This window comes from Rhinichthys klamathensis, unplaced genomic scaffold (genome assembly GCF_029890125.1).
Source record: "Rhinichthys klamathensis goyatoka isolate OS25496 unplaced genomic scaffold, OSU_Roscu_1.1 h1tg000419l_1, whole genome shotgun sequence".
Lineage (NCBI taxonomy): Eukaryota > Metazoa > Chordata > Actinopteri > Cypriniformes > Leuciscidae > Rhinichthys > Rhinichthys klamathensis.
In genome coordinates, this window is record NW_026606917.1 from 192,040 (window position 1) to 211,749 (window position 19,710).

At 40.5% G+C, this 19,710-nt stretch overlaps 1 protein-coding gene across 1 annotated transcript in view; it reads left to right on the forward strand.

Moving 5' to 3' along the window:
• samd10b (sterile alpha motif domain containing 10b) overlaps window positions 1-19,710 on the forward strand; it is an 86,948-nt gene that overhangs the window by 56,432 nt on the left and 10,806 nt on the right. The window contains exons 3-4 of the mRNA XM_056235323.1: window positions 136-304; window positions 12,582-12,722. Of these exons, the coding sequence (XP_056091298.1) occupies window positions 136-304; window positions 12,582-12,722 (310 nt within the window). The remainder of the gene's footprint in view (window positions 1-135; window positions 305-12,581; window positions 12,723-19,710) is intronic.

A 19,710-nucleotide genomic window follows, 5' to 3' on the forward strand; every position in this document is an offset into this window, starting at 1 on the left:
CTAATCCAATCTGTCGTTTTTTTTTGTATTGAAGATACTTTTTTCGAGTTTTAAAGCCTGGTGGGAGTGTTTCCTGGTTAGCATATGGACTGACACCTAGCATGCACACTAATACGCTGTTTCCCTACTCCATAGATCCAGCCAGGAGAGGCCTTCACTGTGTACCACACCAGCCCAACGCTCTCCAGCTTATGCAAACCAGTGGTGCTATGGACCCAGCAGGACGTCTGTAAGTGGCTGAAGAAACACTGTCCCCACAACTACCTGACCTACGTGGAGGCCTTCTCTCACCACGCCATCACAGGTACTGCACAGCTGCACACACAGCATCAGGGGATTTCAACATTGTGTTTTTCACACTTGGAAATGTCATGGAAACGGATTTAGGATATTTTTTAGACTTGATATAGTTCTGTCATGTCTAATTTGCGAGGGAATCATTAGCTATGTTTCCATCCACCTTATCTTTATGCAAATTTTGAGACTCTGCCCTAAAAAAATGCTGGATGGAACGCCAAGATGTGCATAAATCCTAAAAATGCGCAGAAAAAAAAACAAATGTGCCCAATTGAGGCAGATCGTTTATTTTATCCGATAAGACGACATATGCATAAACTATGATGGAAACACATTTACGGAATATGATGCGCAACTAAAAAGTCATGTGACTTTGCCTCAACAGATCATGTGATTGGATAACTGGACTAACCAATTTCATTGCACAACATCTCAAATTTCGTGTTTGTTTTTTGAGTCATCAAAAAATCATCTAAAAGATTTGGTACAATGACCTCCCAGAAGTGTCTAAATTGATTGCGTTTCCAAACATATGTCAGTCCTTCCAGAAAAACGCGGAGTTTTTTGTGATTGTTGCGGGCAAAAATCCTTGATTATGCGGCCCGTTTTCTTTAAAAATGCGATGAAATATGCGGGATATTTATGCAATTTTATGCGATGAAATTACGGGAACTTGCAAAAATTGCAGTTTGGTTAAAAAAAAAAAAAAAAAAAAAAAAAAAAGATTCCTGTTCTCACTAGGCTACTACCTTAATGTAAAGAGTCAATTCGTATTACTTCCTATGATAAGCAAGCATACTACATCACAGAAAGTGCTGGGAATATTTAAGTTCTCATCTTGTTTTATTTCAGACCTTAATAAACACATCAAACTTACAAAACATTGATGAGTCAAACAAGTTCTGTAGCTTTACAAAAGGAATATGCTACAGCTTCAGTAAAAATTAATAAATAAAATATAAAAAAAACAAAGTGTGCTCCTGTTTTACAGCTTTTCGATGATGTTCACGTCGCGTAATTACGTCACTTCATAACGTTCCCATGGCAACAGGGGGAAACGGCTGCATTTGTGTGAAGCAAACGCAACATTTTTCAACATTCTGCTAAGATATATGTGACTTTTTTGCAACGGAAATGCGTGGATTATGAAATCATGCAAGCCCCGCATATTTTGAAAGTGCGGCGTATTTGAAAAAATGCGACCCCCGCATAAATATGCGGACTTTGGCTGATTATGCACTAAATCATGCGATCGCATAATCGCGTTTTTCTGGAGGGACTGATATGTATAAAAGAGCCACAGTGGCTTTCTTGATTGCAGAAACTTCCATTTTTATTACAGATATTTTGCACCGGTTTCTTAGGAAGTGACGATTTTGTTCTCTTGAACACATTGGATGGAAACGCTGATTTATTCACAAATGTCTTATGGGGTTTAAGTACTAGATAGTCAAACAAGACACACCTGCTGATCACAGAACTAATCAACTAGAAAAACTACAAAGGACTACAAAAATGGCACACAGGACAGAAACAGGAACGGAAACGGTCAAATGCAAACTAAACGTCCAAAAGGAATGTTATTTATAATAAATAAAAAATTCTAGCTGAAATAAAATGTTTAAGGTTTTTATATACTGTATATTTTTCTGTTTCAGTTAACGTTAATTTTGTTCCAAGTAACAATTTTAGTTTTGGTTAGATTTATTTAATGATAATAAACTTGATCGATATGAATCAACATGATTTTTTAAATCTGACTGTCCAGTAATTCTTTTATGAAACTGCGGAGGATAATCACGGATCCGCAAAGCCTTAGCCTGGTCTCTCTGAGGAGCAGCTTTGGCAGGCCACATCCTCTAACACACTCTCATCCAACTCTCTCACTAATGGACAATTATACACCGTAATGTTGAGCCATTTGTCAAATCACAGTCATTTCCATGAGGCCTCACCATCTAGGGGTCACCGGAGCAGAGCTTCCAAGTAATAAAATCATTTTACACTGCCATCCGTACATTTGTTCCTGGAAATTTAGCAGTGCTGAAGATGGAGCCGAGTCTAAATGGATTTACCTAAGGTGGACATTCACAGCCTTTGATGTTTGTAATATTTGTGATCCCAATCTCATATGTGTGTCAAGCCACATGAGCCATGTGACGTCTTCTAGCCAATCAGTAAAGAGTTGTGCCTGATGGTTTGTATTGGGGACAATAACATATATCCATAATAAAGAAAAAAATCTGGTTAAAATCACATGGTTGCAAATCATGGTTTTGAAAAACTTTTATTCCACTTTCAAGAAAAGTTTAAATGTAATTAAGAAAATATATATATCAATTAATACAAATGAGTAAACACATCTTAATCATTATTTTCAACAAAACATTTTTTACATAGTAAGAATTTATTGTTTGTGACCCAAAATATATGACATTTTACAACCTAAACAAATTTTCTTATATTTTAAGAGACGTATTGACCTTGACACACATTCATAAAAGTCTTCTCTTTATTTTAATTTACTGTTTTCTGTTTTTTTTTTCTGCACATTTATTCATGTTGGTCATGCCACATGGTTTTGATTTGGTGGGAAAAAAAATAATATTTGAACAAAATCTTACTTCTTAAAAGTAATAATGAAAGATTTAGCCAAACTACTTAACTACAGTCTTATTTTGAGGAGCGTCATTCTTTTAATGATGCCTTTTTCTTCATTATGATATTAGGATAGTTGGATCAGCCCGACATTTTTTGCTTTTTGCCATCCCAAAAAAAAATACAAAAACATTTTTTTCTTCAGAAATAAAAAAAAACGTTTCATTAATAGATTAATAGATCCATCAAATAATAATAATTACCATCATTGAGTTGACCCATTGTCATTGCTTGGTTTTAAGCATTCAACATTCAAGAATATTTAGTGTGTATATGTATAAGAGATCTAACTCTCAGGTTTTTACAGCTCAAAATCTGTAGGCCTGTATATGAACATATAATCAAAGTTTAGCCTATAGATCAAAATCAATTGTGCATTCTCCTGTGCAGTCCCTGGTGCTTCTAACGTTCGTGTGTTTTTAGGGCTATGTGTGTATGCATGCGGTGAATCTTCCTGTCCTTCAGACAGTGACGGTTGAGCACAAGCACTCATTTTAGCAACATTACATTTAGTTGGGTTGGAGTGACAAATGTGCGCCCCCTCCAAATGCCCCTTTAAGTAATTCATCAGGGCGCCGACACTGGCTAGAGGCCTTATTCTATTATCTGCGCTATTATTTATTGCTTCATATATCAAGCCTCTTTCTAAGATGGTGTGTGTCTCTAAGTGAGTGTTTGCGTGTGCCATTTTCCTCGGGTCATTGGCACTGTGGCTCGAAGCACTGTTACACACACTGTAAAACACTGACTCATGTCAGACAAGACCGTCACTTGCTTCAGGCACTGAGTGTTTCTGCTCCAGCATTATTGGTCTTTCGAGTCAGATGTTTAACACCTGCGAGTGTGAATTGCCTTGCACGGCGACCACATTCCTTTCTAGTCAGTACTGCATCTTTTCAAATGAATCTTGAAGAGCCCATGAAATCAAAATTGCAGTTTTGTAGCTGTCACCGGTCATCGGTGTCGTACTCCTAAAAGTTGGCAAAATAAACATGAAGCAGATAAAAACACATGATAAAACTTTTAACATATAAACAGATAAAATGTTGTTTTAAAAGGTATTCTCTTTATGAAAAAAAAAAAAAAACTGACCAAATGACATTAAAAAACATTACAAAAGCAACTTGTACATACAGTGACTTAAATACACTTCTTCTATGATAAATATGTTTTTACTGGCCAAACTGCAGTCCATTTACCATTTACCCACTAAAGTCCTGTGGAAGCAGAGAAATAAATACATTGTTAAATACACCGACACAGTGTAATATGTCATGTGTTGTTGTTCATCCGAGGTTGTATTTAATTCGTTTTAAGACCTGCCAAGGACCAGTATGTTCTGATATGTAAAACAAAACAATTTATATTTTACAATACAATTCAATATCATATTCATTCATGTGGAGTTTGTCATCAACTGAACCGTAACCAGTTTTTATACATATACATTTTTTTTTAGCAAGGACTTACATTAAATTAAACTATTGAACTATTGAAATGATCTGCAGCACACTTACATTCATGTAAAGTGTTATATAAAATGATTGATCAAATGAATAAATTAATAAATAACCAGACCTTCATGAAGATGAATAAATCTCTTAAAATATCTGATCATTTGACAAATTAATCAATGTTAGTTCACCTTGTAAAAAATTACTTTTAAATGCTCAAAATATATGTAAAATGTTTTTGAAAAATTATGAAGTCTTCAATCTGTGTGTATTTAAAGTATACTTTTTATATTCAGTTTTAAACTGGATTTTCAAAAGATTTTTTATATATCTTATGTACGTACTTATTTGCATTGACCCAGTAGCAAATCACAATTTTGCTAGGATGGATTATATATCTTTTATCAAGTAACTAAATGTCTTTTCAGTCTCCTTGTTTGTTTGTTTGCTTCTTGCCAAAAATATAAGATAAATCAAAAGAACAGTGTACTTTTTAGGACCAACTGTTTTTCTTTTTCCTCTATACTCCACTTCATCTTGTTTTTTGACAGCACCTCTATCACTATCTTCAGGGCATTATTTGGGAGCACATTAAACCTGTCTTTGGGGAATTCATCTCTGCGCTGTTCACCTGTGCTGTCTGCTGCTACACAAAAGACTCAGACAAACAGCAATTCTGGATAAAGTGTTTCTGGAGGGCTGAATTTAAAACCACTGAATTAGTGTGCGTGTGTGTGTTAGAGGTTCATAAAGCAAGCCCCTTAATGTCGTTCAGCATCAAAGCGCCATATCAAAATGAAAAAAAAAGTCCAAATATCAGCCTCAAGAAGCACCTCTGGCTGGTTACGGACGTTTCCATTATCCTGTGTTATGCTGTTAGCATCACCCATGCTCTAATTGTTCTTCCCAGCCTATTGTGAGTGACTGAGAAGCGAATGCAATCCCCACAGCGATGTGTGAATTCTCAGAGCTGGAAACTGGGTCAGTGTTGGCCCGTGACTGTCCCCTAAAGCCCCAGGGGCAACTGGAGGTTGGGTCAGTGGGGCATCTCTGTCCAATAATACCCCATAAGCCTCAAGTAGTTAAAGACACCAGGAATTTATTTAACAGATCAGGCTTAACAAGACACACTTCAGTAATTGGTGCTTTTTAGCATGAAGATGGATGTATGGAGAGTGCGGTTTGAAAAGGTTGTCACATTAGCTTTGTTCTGAATTAGATGGTTTTATTTTGGCAAACAAGAACTATACAATTCACAATGAAGATAATAATGCATATAGAATTTACCTTAAAATGACATAAAATGTAATTCAACGATTTTACGATTCAACGACATACATAAATCTAGAGCAGAACTAGACAGGTGGAGCTGGGGGAGGTGGAGGGTTTCAGAGGAACTGTGCTGGACTAGCCTACAGCAAACACTGAACCAGACTTTGAAAATGTTGAGCAAGCAATCTCATTGGCTGCAGGATCAGCAGAGGCCAATCAGCTTGTGCCATGCGGTAATGATGTGATTGCTTGCAGATTACATGTAAAGGACCTAAGTCTGCATCATCTAGAGTTTGCATCTAGCATCTAGTGACTAGATAATTTACCAAGTTTTCACTGTAGCATTTTATTGTGTTTTTTGTATTTTTGTGTCTATTTACTATGAATAAATAGATGCATATTAAAATATACAGTAGTTATACTATTTTTTGTAAAATATTTCTTACAACTTTGTCATGAATAACTGTGTATTAGTGGCCAAACGGACACTAGATCAGTCACATTCATATAAAAACAACTGATAATGAAAAAAAATGTATATGTTATGAAGTTTGATGCCCCTCATCAAACCACTTATTTACCTCCAGAAAATATGACATCTCAACTTTTGAGCCTATTTTTCCATTTCTCCTCTCATTTAATATTGGTAATTTGTTGTTTCTTCATGCGTCACATGATCTGACAAGCATGACATATCCATATATCACATAGGAGATAACATGGCGACCAGAACACCCTGATAACAGAGAGAGCCGCAGAGCAGGAGGCATTTTGATTTGAATTATTCCATCCCATCACAAGTTCAGGATTTCCCAACACATTAATTGAGTTTGAGCCACTGCAATTTAATAGCATGCAAATATAGTCTTTCACAATTGTACAGAAAATTCACTTTAAAAATCACCTTTCCAAAATGGAAAAGGCACTTCCTATTTCCTGTTTAAGCTCTCTGGATATTATAGGTGGAGATTCTAGCTAACTGTATATCATTGATATAGAACAAGAGACAGAGCTTAATAAAGTGGTGTCCTGTGAATTGCAGTGATTTACTGTAGTATCCCATTTCAGTATGGTGGTTCTCTTTGCTTTTGCTCTCTCTCTCTCTCTTTCTCTCTCTCTGTTTGTAATTCACCTTGCGATTCAACTTAAGGGCTTTGTTTTTTATTGTTCAAACACGCACACACACACACACACACACAGTGTCCTCTCATATTGGCCGCTCTTTTATCTCTTTAACCATAGATATTTATATGCTTCAGTCGAAAAGCTTCAGTTTTGCAGCTGATTTCTTCCACTGTACAGCAAATCACAGTAAAGACCCAATAAAAGCGAAATTGCTTTTAGTCAAGAAAGTTTTGAGTCATTTATATCCCAGTGTACTCCTGAAAGTTATAAAAAGATACAGTATACACTTCATCTCCTTGAAAACAAAACAAAATATATTAACAACTCATCTCACATTCATTGGTGTATCCAGATTTGTTGTCCAATAAAATGCTGTTTAGAATGAGAAAGTTCGGTTACACTTTATTTTAAGGTGACGTGAATAAGCAAGTACTGAGTAATATTAATTAACTACATTTACTTGCAAGAGTTATGGTTAGGGTTCGGTTTAGGATTAGTTATTTCCTGTTATTACCATAGAAAATACATGTAGTAATGTGTAACTACGTTACCTTAAAATAAAGGGTTACCGAATGTTCCCTCCTAAATTATGAATGCAACCTCTCTTTGATTAGCAATAGCAAGTAGTAAGTCAACATCAAGTAGCAAGTCACTGTCAGTGTGTGCAAAATGCTCACTTCATCTACTACTAATTTTGAAAGTGTCTTGCGTCACTGTGACGTAAAAGGAACGAGCCTTTCATTACGTCCTGATCAAGGTCAGATTATGACATTGGCATGCCTTGGGCATCTGGGCACAGATGTTTGCACCATCTGTACACTGGAAGCGTGCTGCGTAGTGTGACGCCACACAGCACAACTAGATTGTGACAGTACAATCCACGAGTCTGGCTTGCATCATTCTGCACTTGCTGTGTGGAAGAGCATCTTTAATTGTGATGGCAACAGTCCAAGCTATTATGCACTGCATAATCATAATAATTTCATAATTTCTGCAGCTCATCTGTGCCCCTGCTGGTCTTTGGCCTGGGAAAAATACCCGACAGGGCTGAATACAACCCAGGCTCATTGGGAAAATATTCCTGTGCTATAGGTTGCTGCTTGCACGTTTTTGCGACGCTTTCAAAGCAAAATGTCCAGTGAGTGGCACGAAAAGCGTTATTTTACATATGCATATGATTACATATGATATCGCTTGTTTCTGCTTCTCGTTTTGATGTGTTTTGATTTGGAGATTCAGGAGATTCTGTACTCTTTGTTGTTGATGTGTAATAGCACCCCCTACCGTATAACAGTGAAAACATGGAAAGTTGGAAAATTCCGTCAATGGCGGGGAAGCGTTTTCTCAAAAATGACGGAAATTTTTGTCAATAGCGGGGAAAGAGTTAAGGTCCTTGCACACTGACTCCGGCATTTTCGTATGCGTTTTAAAAACGTAAACCAATTCCAGAAAATCGAACCCGATCCGAATTGTTTTTATGATGGACGAAGGTTTCTGAGGCAGTGTGTAAACGTGATTGACACAACGTGAGGTCGGATTTTTTTTAATGTGCAAAAATTTCGGACGAGAATTTCGGCTTCAGTGTGCAAGGACCTTTAATCTTGATTTTACAAGTCTTTGAGCTCTTTTATCATGATATGTGTTTCACGAGACTCACCGAGCGCTCGGCTTCGCAAGTGCAGTGCTGTATCATGTGAGCTACTGAGCAAGTTTACTATGCCAGAAAAGCCAAAGATATGAAGCTGATCATGTGCTGCAAACATCAAAAGTATTAGTTTACAAACCATGCACTATGGTAAAGTGCTTTGAGGTCATAACATAGTATTGTGCAAGCAAGGAAGGTCCTTGAGTCCAAAATTCTCGTCCGAAAATTTCGCAAAAAATACGACCTTGCGTTGTGTCAATCGTGTTTACACACTGCCTCCGAAATGTTCGTCCATCATAAAAAAAAAAATAAGGATCAGGTTAATTTTTCTGCGTTTTTCGCATCCGTAGAAAGCATTTTGATAGGTGATTTGACAATTCAGATCCACCGTACAAGCGAACGCCAAAATCCAGACATGTTCAGGATCAATTGGTTCATGGAAATTGGTGGTCTTCTTTTTAATATGTGGCTCCAGTATCGCTAGCAAAGCATCAAATTGAGCCACTGACATCCTGAAGTAATCTTTGAATCGCTTCGCTTCTTGTTTCTTTTTCTCTTTTTAAGAAGAGAGAGGACAACAAAATCATCTTCCCTGCTTGAAGACTCCATTTTGTATTGTTTTGCGATTTTTTTCCGCAAAGATTTAATTAATTTGCATCGGACCCAGCGTGCAAGGTTTCTGTGAAATATGAGGATGAATATTAGGATGATGAATATGAAAAAACGCATACCAAATTTTCGGACTTGATAGCTAGTGGCTAATGACAGCTAGTGGTCGAAATAGGTACTGCAGTCCAAATTAAAAATAGTTCTTTCCCCCGCCTCCTCAGACTCGACGCTCACATGGGTTGCCAGTTTGAGGACACGCAACAGGAATAAGCGCAATTGACCATTCGCAAAGACCTGCCCCCTTTAGTTACTGTTGCTATGTCCGACAAGCGACGTCACATCAAACTCCCTTTGAAGGGTCAATTGACAATGAAAGCCGAGGAGACTTACACTGTAAGTTGATGAGTTGATTTATCCGTGTTTTTATATGCTCTCTTTCATTAAGATTTTTAGATGGATACCGAGGCTTTTTAGGTCGGGTAGAATCTGCAATCTCTGACCCAGTTTGTTCGCTGGCTGCAATACGCTGTAGTTCCTGCCAACTGGCATCCCGGGGTGTCGAAATACTATTGGGAGAACTGGCAGTGGGCGAGATCACACAGACCAAAACAAAAACTGACAGACAACACGGAACGTGTAAAATAATAAGTAAAATAACTGGCTATAGAAGTGTTTTTCAGAGAAACGAGTATGTGAACTTAGCATGTTTCCTAAATATCTGCAAACATATTATGGTATTTTTATGCTTTTGTAGAGTAAAAAAGTTACTTACAGCACTTTAAGTCTGAATTAATCGACAGCCTACCCCTGTAATCCCAATTTACGTGGAAAGGAATAAAAGTTGTTGTTGTTTTACTGTCACTAGTGTTAATTTCAGCTGGAAACTGCAGTGAATTGTATGTAAAGTCACGTCTTTAAAGTTTTGCAAAAATGTAAGTAGAAGCATGTTTTTCCCAACGAGTCTAATAGCTTTCCCAAATATCTAAACTTCCTGTTAATGTCAACGAAGGAAGGCTATGCTTGTCATGCTATTTCTAGCTGACTTGAAAGAAGACAACCTTTCTTCCTCTAACCGCTAAATCTCCAAGATGAGTCATTTTGTTCCCCGTTTCTGAACGTATGAAGGTTTCTGTAACCAAATCTCACTTATGAGAAAGTAATTAAACGCCAGGTAGTGGTTCGTCTCAAGGGACAGCTCTTGAAGTTCTGTAGATGATCTGTAAAACTGTAATTATCATTATCCAGTCTCTGAACCCCCAAACCACACTGCACTCATCTCTCCATTTCCACTACATCATCAGAGAAATAGCCACGGCCAGCTGGTATTAAGGTCATTATGTTTCATTCACGGAGGGGAATAGCTGTCCAGCGCCTATGTTCCTGGACACACACCACACAAATCAATAAGCTCATCCAAGGTCACAAAATGGGCCTTACGTAAACCGGCTTCACTGAGCAGCAATATGTGCGGAAATTGAACACATTCATTAATGAGGCTTAAAATAGACTCTCGTTATGTAAACTGTGTCTGGCGTTCTTCTGAGGGAGTGTCTGCGGACTTGCCAGGTAAGAATGAGGATGGATGATTATATTGTAAGAGAGAAAAATATGATTTATGCGCTTAATTAGAGCGAGCGCATTCGGGGCGAATGACAATAAATTCTCCTGCTTTGTGATGTTTTTTTGAAGGACGAGGCTCTGACAGTGAGGGACGTGAGCAGGCTTTATGATGTAAATAAACTCTCTGTTGCGAAACTAAGCGGCTTTGCTGTCTACTGCTTACTTAGGCGGCTAAAAGGTAGCATGCTAGCCGAAATGGAAAAGAGATTTGTTGTGCGAATGAGAGATGCATCTCGCAATTAGTCAAGTCACCTTTATTTGTATAGCGCTTTTTACAATACAGATTGTATCAAAGCAGCTTCACAGTGAAAACATTAAAATAATACAACAAAGTTTGTTTCTAGAAGAAAATTGCATCAACGTCCACCTTAAGTAAGGCAGATCAATAATATTGTTGAATATTAAATGTCCCCAACTAAGCAAGCCAAAAGCCAAGGCAACAGTGGCAAGGAACCAAACCTCCCTCAGGGACAGAATGGAGAACAAAACCTTGGGAGAACCCAGACTCAGTCGGGGGCCAGTTCTCCTCTGGCCAACGAAGGACCAGTGTACGATTCGGGCAGTGTTACAAGTCAGATTGGATCGGAACATTTAGAGTATTTATCCATTTCCATCTGGTTGGAAGTCGAAGTAATGACGCCGGGATGGAGACGAGTTGTTGAGGATCAGTGCCCATGGCTGTCGTGTCGATGAGGCCTTCACAGGGCTGATGAGGCTGGCACTTCAGGATGAGTTGGGATGGGTTCAGGCGCAGGTCCACCATAGACGGTCCCTCGGGATAAACAGAGAGACTAATATTAGCATAGACGCCATCCTTCTTACGATGTACCAAGTACATCAGGATTTACGGGACGTGTTCCCGGTTCCGGCTGATCTAAACTATGCAGCCTAATTTTGAATTAAGGAAGTCTATAGTGTGTTATGTGTATGCTAGGCCAAAGAGATGTGTTTTTAGTCTAGATTTGAACTGACAGAGTGTGTCTGCTTCCCGGACAATGTTAGGAAGATTGTTCCAGAGTTTTGGTGCTAAAGAGGAAAAGGATCTACCGCCAGCAGTCGATTTAGATATTCTAGGTACTATCAACTGGCCGGAATTTCGAGAACGCAATAGACGTGAAGTTGGCAATTTGAATCAATTTCAAATAACGGTCTACAATAGCATGTTACAACCTATACTTAAGTTTTGACGTGAATACGACATTATTGATGAATATTTATATACGGGTAATTCTACTAATTTTCTCAACCTTATTATTTTCCTTTTTTGCTTTTACTGTTTAATTAAATTAGACCGTTTTAATCAGACTGAAAATTTTCTGCAATGTTTTTGTTAATATTTTTTTCTCAACCTTAATTGTGTTGCTTTTTATTGTTATTTGTTTTATTTATTTTGGTTAATTCCCTGTATTTTTTTAATTATTCTGACCCGTGATAGCTGCATTTTATGTATGACAGGTGCCATACAAATAAATTGTATTATCATTTATTATGTTTATTTTTTTATAGTCAACATTCTCTTCATCCGCCACCTTGGGTGTTTTTTTTTTTTTTTTGTCACAGAGCTTATTACAATATGCCCTGGAATTGCTTTATGCACAAATGATATATTGGCCAAAATGCGGTGTCTTAGAAGCAGCAGAGCTTAAACTGTACAGCAGGAAGAGAAAGTCTTATTACATGTCTGGTTTTCTCAAAGACATCTCAAAGACTTTTTCTCTGGTTGGCTTGTTCTGTTGGCAAGACCTGTGACATTAATTTGATGGCTTGAGGATTTAAAGAAATGTAAACCAATTCCATACTATCGATCAAATTTTCTACAGATATAATCCTTTTCTGTTCCATCTAGCTATTTTACAAAGCTGGCATTGACTTTTCAAACTGTCACTCACACACTTTTTCAGGTCGTGCCCTGTTGCGGTTGAATGGAGAGAAGCTGGAGAGGATGGGTATAATCCAGGAGACACTGAGACAGGAGGTCCTGCAGCAGGTCCTACAGCTACAGGTCAGAGAGGAGGTGCGCAACCTACAGCTGCTCAGCAGAGGTGAGACCCAACACCTGGAACATACACAACCTGAACAATATCACTGCAGTTGACAAGGATGCTCATAGAGACAGAAGCCATGTTTCCATCCACTTGTCAATTGAATTATCTGAAGTTCGGTAAAAAACCTCATGCGAATAAAGCTGGTGAAAGTGTGTTTTCATCAAACGGCTTTAAAGCGGATAAAAACATGTGCGTAATGACGTCACATGCTGTTTTGCGATCAAATTGGTATATCGAATTGATTTTAAACATGTTAAGGTGTTTCCATTCATTTTCTCACCGAATTGCACAACATTCAAGCCAACTGTAATGATTCACTAGACTCAGTAGAATCCATTTGCAGCTTTTAATATGGAAGGTCGTACAGGCGGGGTCAAACAGGGCAGACAGAGCAAGGTAGATCGAACAGCAGGGGTAATCCAGACAACAGGCAGAATTCGGGGCAGGCAGCAATAATCAAAAGTCCAAGAACAGTCCAAGTCAGGCCAGGCAGATAACAATCAAACAAATGAGGAAACAGTCCAAGATCAAAACCAGATAAACAAGACAATGGATAAACGCTCAGAAGTGATCACCAAGGCAAATCAAGACTTCGCAGAGAAGTAGTGAGTGGAAGTGTCTTTTAAGTGTGTGTGTAAATGCAGTGCAGGTGTGAAGTGCAATCAGTCCCAGGTAAGAGGTATTATGGGAATTTGAGTTCAGAGCCAATAGTTAATATTCCGGAGAAGGCTCCCTCTGGTGGCAGAGAGGAGGTGGTACGGGAGCCTCCTCTGTGACAGAGCCCCCTCCCTGCGAGCGGCTCCTGACGCGAGGAGGCAACTGACGTCGGGGTCTTCCACGGGGTCGAGGGGCCGGTTTCTCCGGGTGCATCCTATGAAACTCCTCAGTAAGAGTGGGGTCCAAGATATCCCTTGAATTTACCCAGGATTGCTCCTCCGGACCGTACCCCTCCCAGTCAACCAGATACTGGAGAATATTACCCCGACGTCTGGAGTCCAGCAACTTGTGCACCTGGTACGCCTCCTCGCCGTCAACCAGTATAGCTGGGGGGTTCTGAGAGGCGGCTCCCTCCTCCGGTTCTCCCCTCGGACCACCAGCAGGTTTCAGCAGAGAAACATGAAAAGTAGGAGAAACACGATAATTAGCCGGTAGTTCTAAACGAAATGATACTGGGGATATTTGTCTAACAATTTGGAATGGGCCAACATACCTGGGACTGAGCTTGCGACATGGAAGTCGGAGTCGTAAGTCTCTGGTTGATAGCCATACCCATTGGCCGATCTGGTATTCCGGCGCAGGGCGACGATGGCGATTGGCTTGTTGTTCTTGACGTCTGATAGCATGCAGTAAGTGTGTGTGAGCTTGATCCCAGACCTCCTCGCTCCTGTGCAACCATTCCGTGACGGATGGGAGTTCTGTGGGTTCACCAGACCATGGGAAGAGAGGAGGCTGGAAGCCGAGTATACATTTAAAGGGGGTGATGCCAGTTGCGGGTTTAACCAGCGAATTTTGGGCGTATTCGGCCCAAAATAAGTATCTACTCCAGTCATGTTGATGTTGTTGACAGTAAGTTCGGAGGAAGCGGATTATGTCTTGATTCAGGCGCTCTGTTTGACCATTTGACTGGGGATGATAGCCTGAGGTGAGGCTAATGTTCACATTCAGATGCTTGAAGAAAGCTGTCCATACTCTGGAAGTGAATTGAGGTCCCCGGTCAGATACTATATCATCAGGTAATCCATAGAATCTAAACACTTGGTTGCACAGGAGTTCTGCCGTTTCGAAGGCAGTGGGAAGCTTGGTGAGGGGAACTAGTCGACAGGCCTTGGAGAATCGATCCACTATAGTGAAAATGGTGGTGTAGCCTTGGGAATTGGGTAGGTCAGTGATAAAATCAACAGCAATGTGTGACCATGGTCGTTGAGGTGTTGGGAGAGGACGTAAAAGACCAGCAGGTAATCTTCGGAGTGATTTGGAGGTTTGACAGTTGATGCAACTTTGAACGTGTTTGATGGCATCGGACGAAAGGGTGGGCCACCAGAATTGATTTTGGAGTAGTTGAATGGTGGCAGTGATTCCGGGATGACCAGAACTTGGGGTTGAATGGACTTGATCGAGGAGACGGGGCCGTAGTGTTTCAGGTACAAAGAGGAGGTTTGTTGGGCATTCGGTGGGGGTGGGTATCTGAAGGTTTGCTTGTTGAATCTCGGTTATGATATCCCACTGGACAGGGGCTACTAACAGGTTTTCATGAAGGATACTTTCAGGATTGGAGTTCTGGGCTATCTCCTCAGTTTGCCGAGAGAGGGCATCAGCTTTGGTGTTCTTGGTGCCCGGGCGATATGTGACGGTGAAATTGAACCTGGTGAAAAACAGAGCCCATCTAGCTTGACGGGGATTGAGACGTTTGGCTGATCGTAGGTATTCCAGATTCTTGTGGTCGGTGAGAATGATGAATGGTTGATTAGCTCCTTCCAGCCAGTGACGCCATTCTTCTAAGGCTAATTTCATGGCTAATAGTTCACGGTTCCCAACATCGTAATTACGTTCAGCTGAGGTAAGTTTGCGGGAAAAGAAAGCACACGGATACATCGTGGCTGGGTTCCCTTGTCGCTGGGATAATATGGCTCCCACTCCTGTATTGGAAGCATCCACTTCTACGATGAATTGGAGTTCTGGGTCAGGGTGACGTAGAATGGGTGCTGTAGTGAATCGTGTCTTTAGATCTTGGAATGCTTGTTGTGCTTCGGGGGTCCACAGTATACGAGAGCTGTGTCGTTTGGTTAGAGCTGTTAGAGGAGCGGCTATGAGACTGAAGTTTCTGATGAATCTTCTGTAGAAATTTGCAAATCCCAAGAATCTTTGCAATTCTTTTATGGTCTGGGGTAATGGCCAATCCAGCACACCTTTTACCTTCTTCTCATCCATGGTTACTCCCTCCTGACTGATAATGTATCCCAGAAAGGATATGCTTGTCTGATGGAACTCACATTTTTCCATTTTGGCATAGAGATGATATTGAATGAGTCGTTGGAGAACTGATCTGACCTGGCGAATGTGCTCCTCCAGTGAGTCTGAGTATATCAATATATCATCAATGTACACGATCACCCATTTGTCCAGCATATCCCGGAAAACGTCATTCATGAAGGACTGGAAGACGGAAGGACTGTTTGACAGGCCGAATGGCATAACCAAGTACTCATAGTGCCCACTAGTGGTGGAAAAGGCAGTTTTCCATTCGTCACCTTCACGTATGCGGATAAGATTGTAAGCATTGCGCAGGTCGAGCTTGGTGTAGTATTTGGCTCGACGAAGCTGTTCTAAGGCGGCTGGAACAAGAGGTAGAGGATAACGATATTTGACAGTGTTCTCATTTAATCCTCGATAATCGATGCATGGTCTGAGTCCCCCGTCTTTCTTCTTCACGAAGAAGAAGCCGGCGGCGGCTGGTGATGTGGAAGGTCGAATGAAACCTTTAGCAAGCTCTTCTTCTATGTATTGTTTCATGGCCTCAGATTCAGGTTTAGATAGGGGAAATATTCTTCCTTTTGGGGGTGTAGTACCGGGAATTAAATCAATGGCACAGTCGGTTGAGCGGTGTTCAGGAAGTTGTGAGGCCTTTTCTTTGCTGAAGGCTTCAGAGAGATCGGCATATGCAGAGGGTATGTTTCCCAGTTCGGGGTCTGATGTGACAGATTCTGGTGTTGAACAGGTTACTCGAGTGACTTTGGACAGGCAGCGGTTGTTACAAGTCTCATCCCAGTGAATTATTTGACCTTCTCTCCAGGAAATGTGTGGGTTATGGATTTGAAGCCAGGGATGACCAAGAATGATGGAATGATGTGGAGCATGGATGACGTAAAACTGGATGTACTCGGAATGAAGAGACCCAATGTGCATTTTTACTCTCTCCGTTACACGCTGGATCCTGCCCTCTCCGAGGGGACGTCCATCTAGCGCCTCCACTGTTAGGGAAGAATGACAAGGGTTTAATTTGAGGTTACATTGCTTGGCAAATGTATGAGAAATGAAGTTTCCCGCTGCTCCAGAGTCTATCAATGCTGTAGTATCAGTAATTTGATCTTGAGTGGTCAAACGAATAGGGAGAGAGAAACTGGATGCAGAATTTAGATGTTTTCCCTGATGATTCACCATTTGATTGCGATTAGAAGGTCGGACAGGACAGGAGAGCTTCATGTGTCCAGGTTGACCACAGTACATGCACAGCCGATTCTGCATTCTACGTTCACGTTCCTCTGGAGTAAGATGAGTGAATCCGATCTGCATAGGTTCGTGAGCTGCTGCTGCCTCGGGTAAGTAATGGACTGGTGCTCGGGTGGCACGTCTGGACCGCATAAGGTTGTCGACTTGAATGGCCAGAGCTATATATTCGTTCAAGTTCTTTCCCTCGTCTCGACAGGCTAACTCGGACTGAAGTTCAACTGTTAGTCCTTTCCTGAAGAGAGTTTTCAATGTATTTTCGACCCAGTTGGTTTGGGCAGCGAGCGTGCGAAACGTGAGAGCATATTCAGCTGTAGTTTTCCTCCCCTGGGTGAGAGTTAAGAGTTGTTCTCCAGCATCTCCTCCTTCTGTGGTATGTTCAAAAACTTGACGAAACTGTTGGATAAAGTCCTCAAATGAAGCAAATGGGGAGCCCTCTGGTCTCCAAACGGCGGTAGCCCACTCTAGTGCTCTGCCAGTAAGCAGAGAACAGACAAATGCAATGCGGCTGGCATTGGTGGAATAAAGAGTTGGTTGTTGGTCAACGAAGAGCGTGCATTGTAGTAGGAAACCTTTACATTTAGTTGGAGTGCCATCAAATTTATCAGGGAAAGCGAGCCGAGGATTAACTGATGTACTCACTGTATCTGAAGGATCACTTTGAGGTGGTGGGGCGGCGGGAGTACTTGGTGCATTAACAACTGCTGTACGAAGTTCCTGCAACCCTCGTACAAGTTGTTCAGTGAGTGTAGTCAAATGATTCAATTGTTGGTGATGCCGGTTCAGACGAGAAGCTTGGGTTGTGAGCTCAGTGGTCAATTGCATGACTGCTGCTGGATCGGTTGTAGGCGAAGTCTTCTGTAATGATTCACTAGACTCAGTAGAATCCATTTGCAGCTTTTAATATGGAAGGTCGTACAGGCGGGGTCAAACAGGGCAGACAGAGCAAGGTAGATCGAACAGCAGGGGTAATCCAGACAACAGGCAGAATTCGGGGCAGGCAGCAATAATCAAAAGTCCAAGAACAGTCCAAGTCAGGCCAGGCAGATAACAATCAAACAAATGAGGAAACAGTCCAAGATCAAAACCAGATAAACAAGACAATGGATAAACGCTCAGAAGTGATCACCAAGGCAAATCAAGACTTCGCAGAGAAGTAGTGAGTGGAAGTGTCTTTTAAGTGTGTGTGTAAATGCAGTGCAGGTGTGAAGTGCAATCAGTCCCAGGTAAGAGGTATTATGGGAATTTGAGTTCAGAGCCAATAGTTAATATTCCGGAGAAGGCTCCCTCTGGTGGCAGAGAGGAGGTGGTACGGGAGCCTCCTCTGTGACACCAACATTTGCGAACAAAGTTTTACTAGGCAAAATGGATTGCACCATAATAACGTTTCCATCCGCGTTTATGGCATAAGCCGATGAGACCGATCGTATTTCATTTGAGTCGATATTCATGAAATTCAATCGAATTTTACTGTTTCCATAAGGCATTTTTCATTCGATATTACTTAAAGCTGCAGTCCGTAGCTTTTTCCCTCTTTGTCGCCATCTCTGTTCGAAATCTGTAACTGCAGTGATTCGCGGAATTATCATCTTTACGTGGGTTGTAAATCGGCATGAAACAGCGCGGATGAACACAGTGCTTTGAGGCGAGTGCTGCTGTCAGTCACCGCGCTGTGGATACTGTCATACAGAATCACAGATTCACTTTTTGAAAGCTTGACCAACATAAGAATTTTCACCGGAAAATGTCTTCTGAACAAGTAAGTAACATCCATTTTTGTTCTGATCAACTAAGGGGGGAAAAGCATTCGACATGACAAGCGATCGTTAGATTTAATCAACGCGATTTACAGCAACCGTGCAAATTATAGCCTACTTTGTTCTCAAATTGTTCATGTTAACAACATCAGCATTGCGTGACTAATGTTAAATTTAATGTGTTTTATGATTACCTGTGTAGTTCAGAATTCATATTCTCCATAATAGCTAACGTTAAACGAGAAAGGCACAACAAAGGAAACTCCATAACTGTGTGAATTAAGAAAACGTACTGTTACACGATTGAACTATTGAAATGTCTTACTTGTTCAGCAGAAAAAGCTGTCTCTTCTTCCGTTTCGAACCCCTTCGGGAGTTCACGCACCTTTCAAAAGCCCCGCCGATGTGTATCCTTGTGTTCGCATGAGACGGTTTCTTTCTCTTTCCACCTTAAATCCGAAGTACGAAGTCTTTTGGGTTTTATAACTGGTTAATCTCCAGTTGACACTGATGATTGTTGTCTGGATCTTTCTGGATCCGCCATAAGTTTAATCATGTAAAGTGCTGCGATCTCTACATCTCGTCACGCGCAGTATAGCCGGCTAGCCGAAACTCCTTCTTTATGTGTACGGGTGTGACGTAATGACGCAAAGACATGCTCGAATTTCCTGCGAAAACCCACCAGTACCACTGGAATTAAAATCATTATTACAAGCTAACCGTTTTGAATCTAGCTATGGCAAGCAGATAGGTTTGAACACTGGCAAAATATGTTTTTTTTTAAATAATTAATTTGGATTATTTTTAACTTAAAAAAGTTACGGACAGCAGCTTTAATGCGGATAAAAACCTGTGGATGGAAACAGACTCATTCAAAGGTTGCATGAAGCACAACTTCCCTAACAATAATAATGCATTTTATTTATAGTGTGCACTTCCAACAAACACAAGTGGATTCAGAGAACAGAGAGAGAGAAAAAAAATTACTAAAAGTATATTTAATT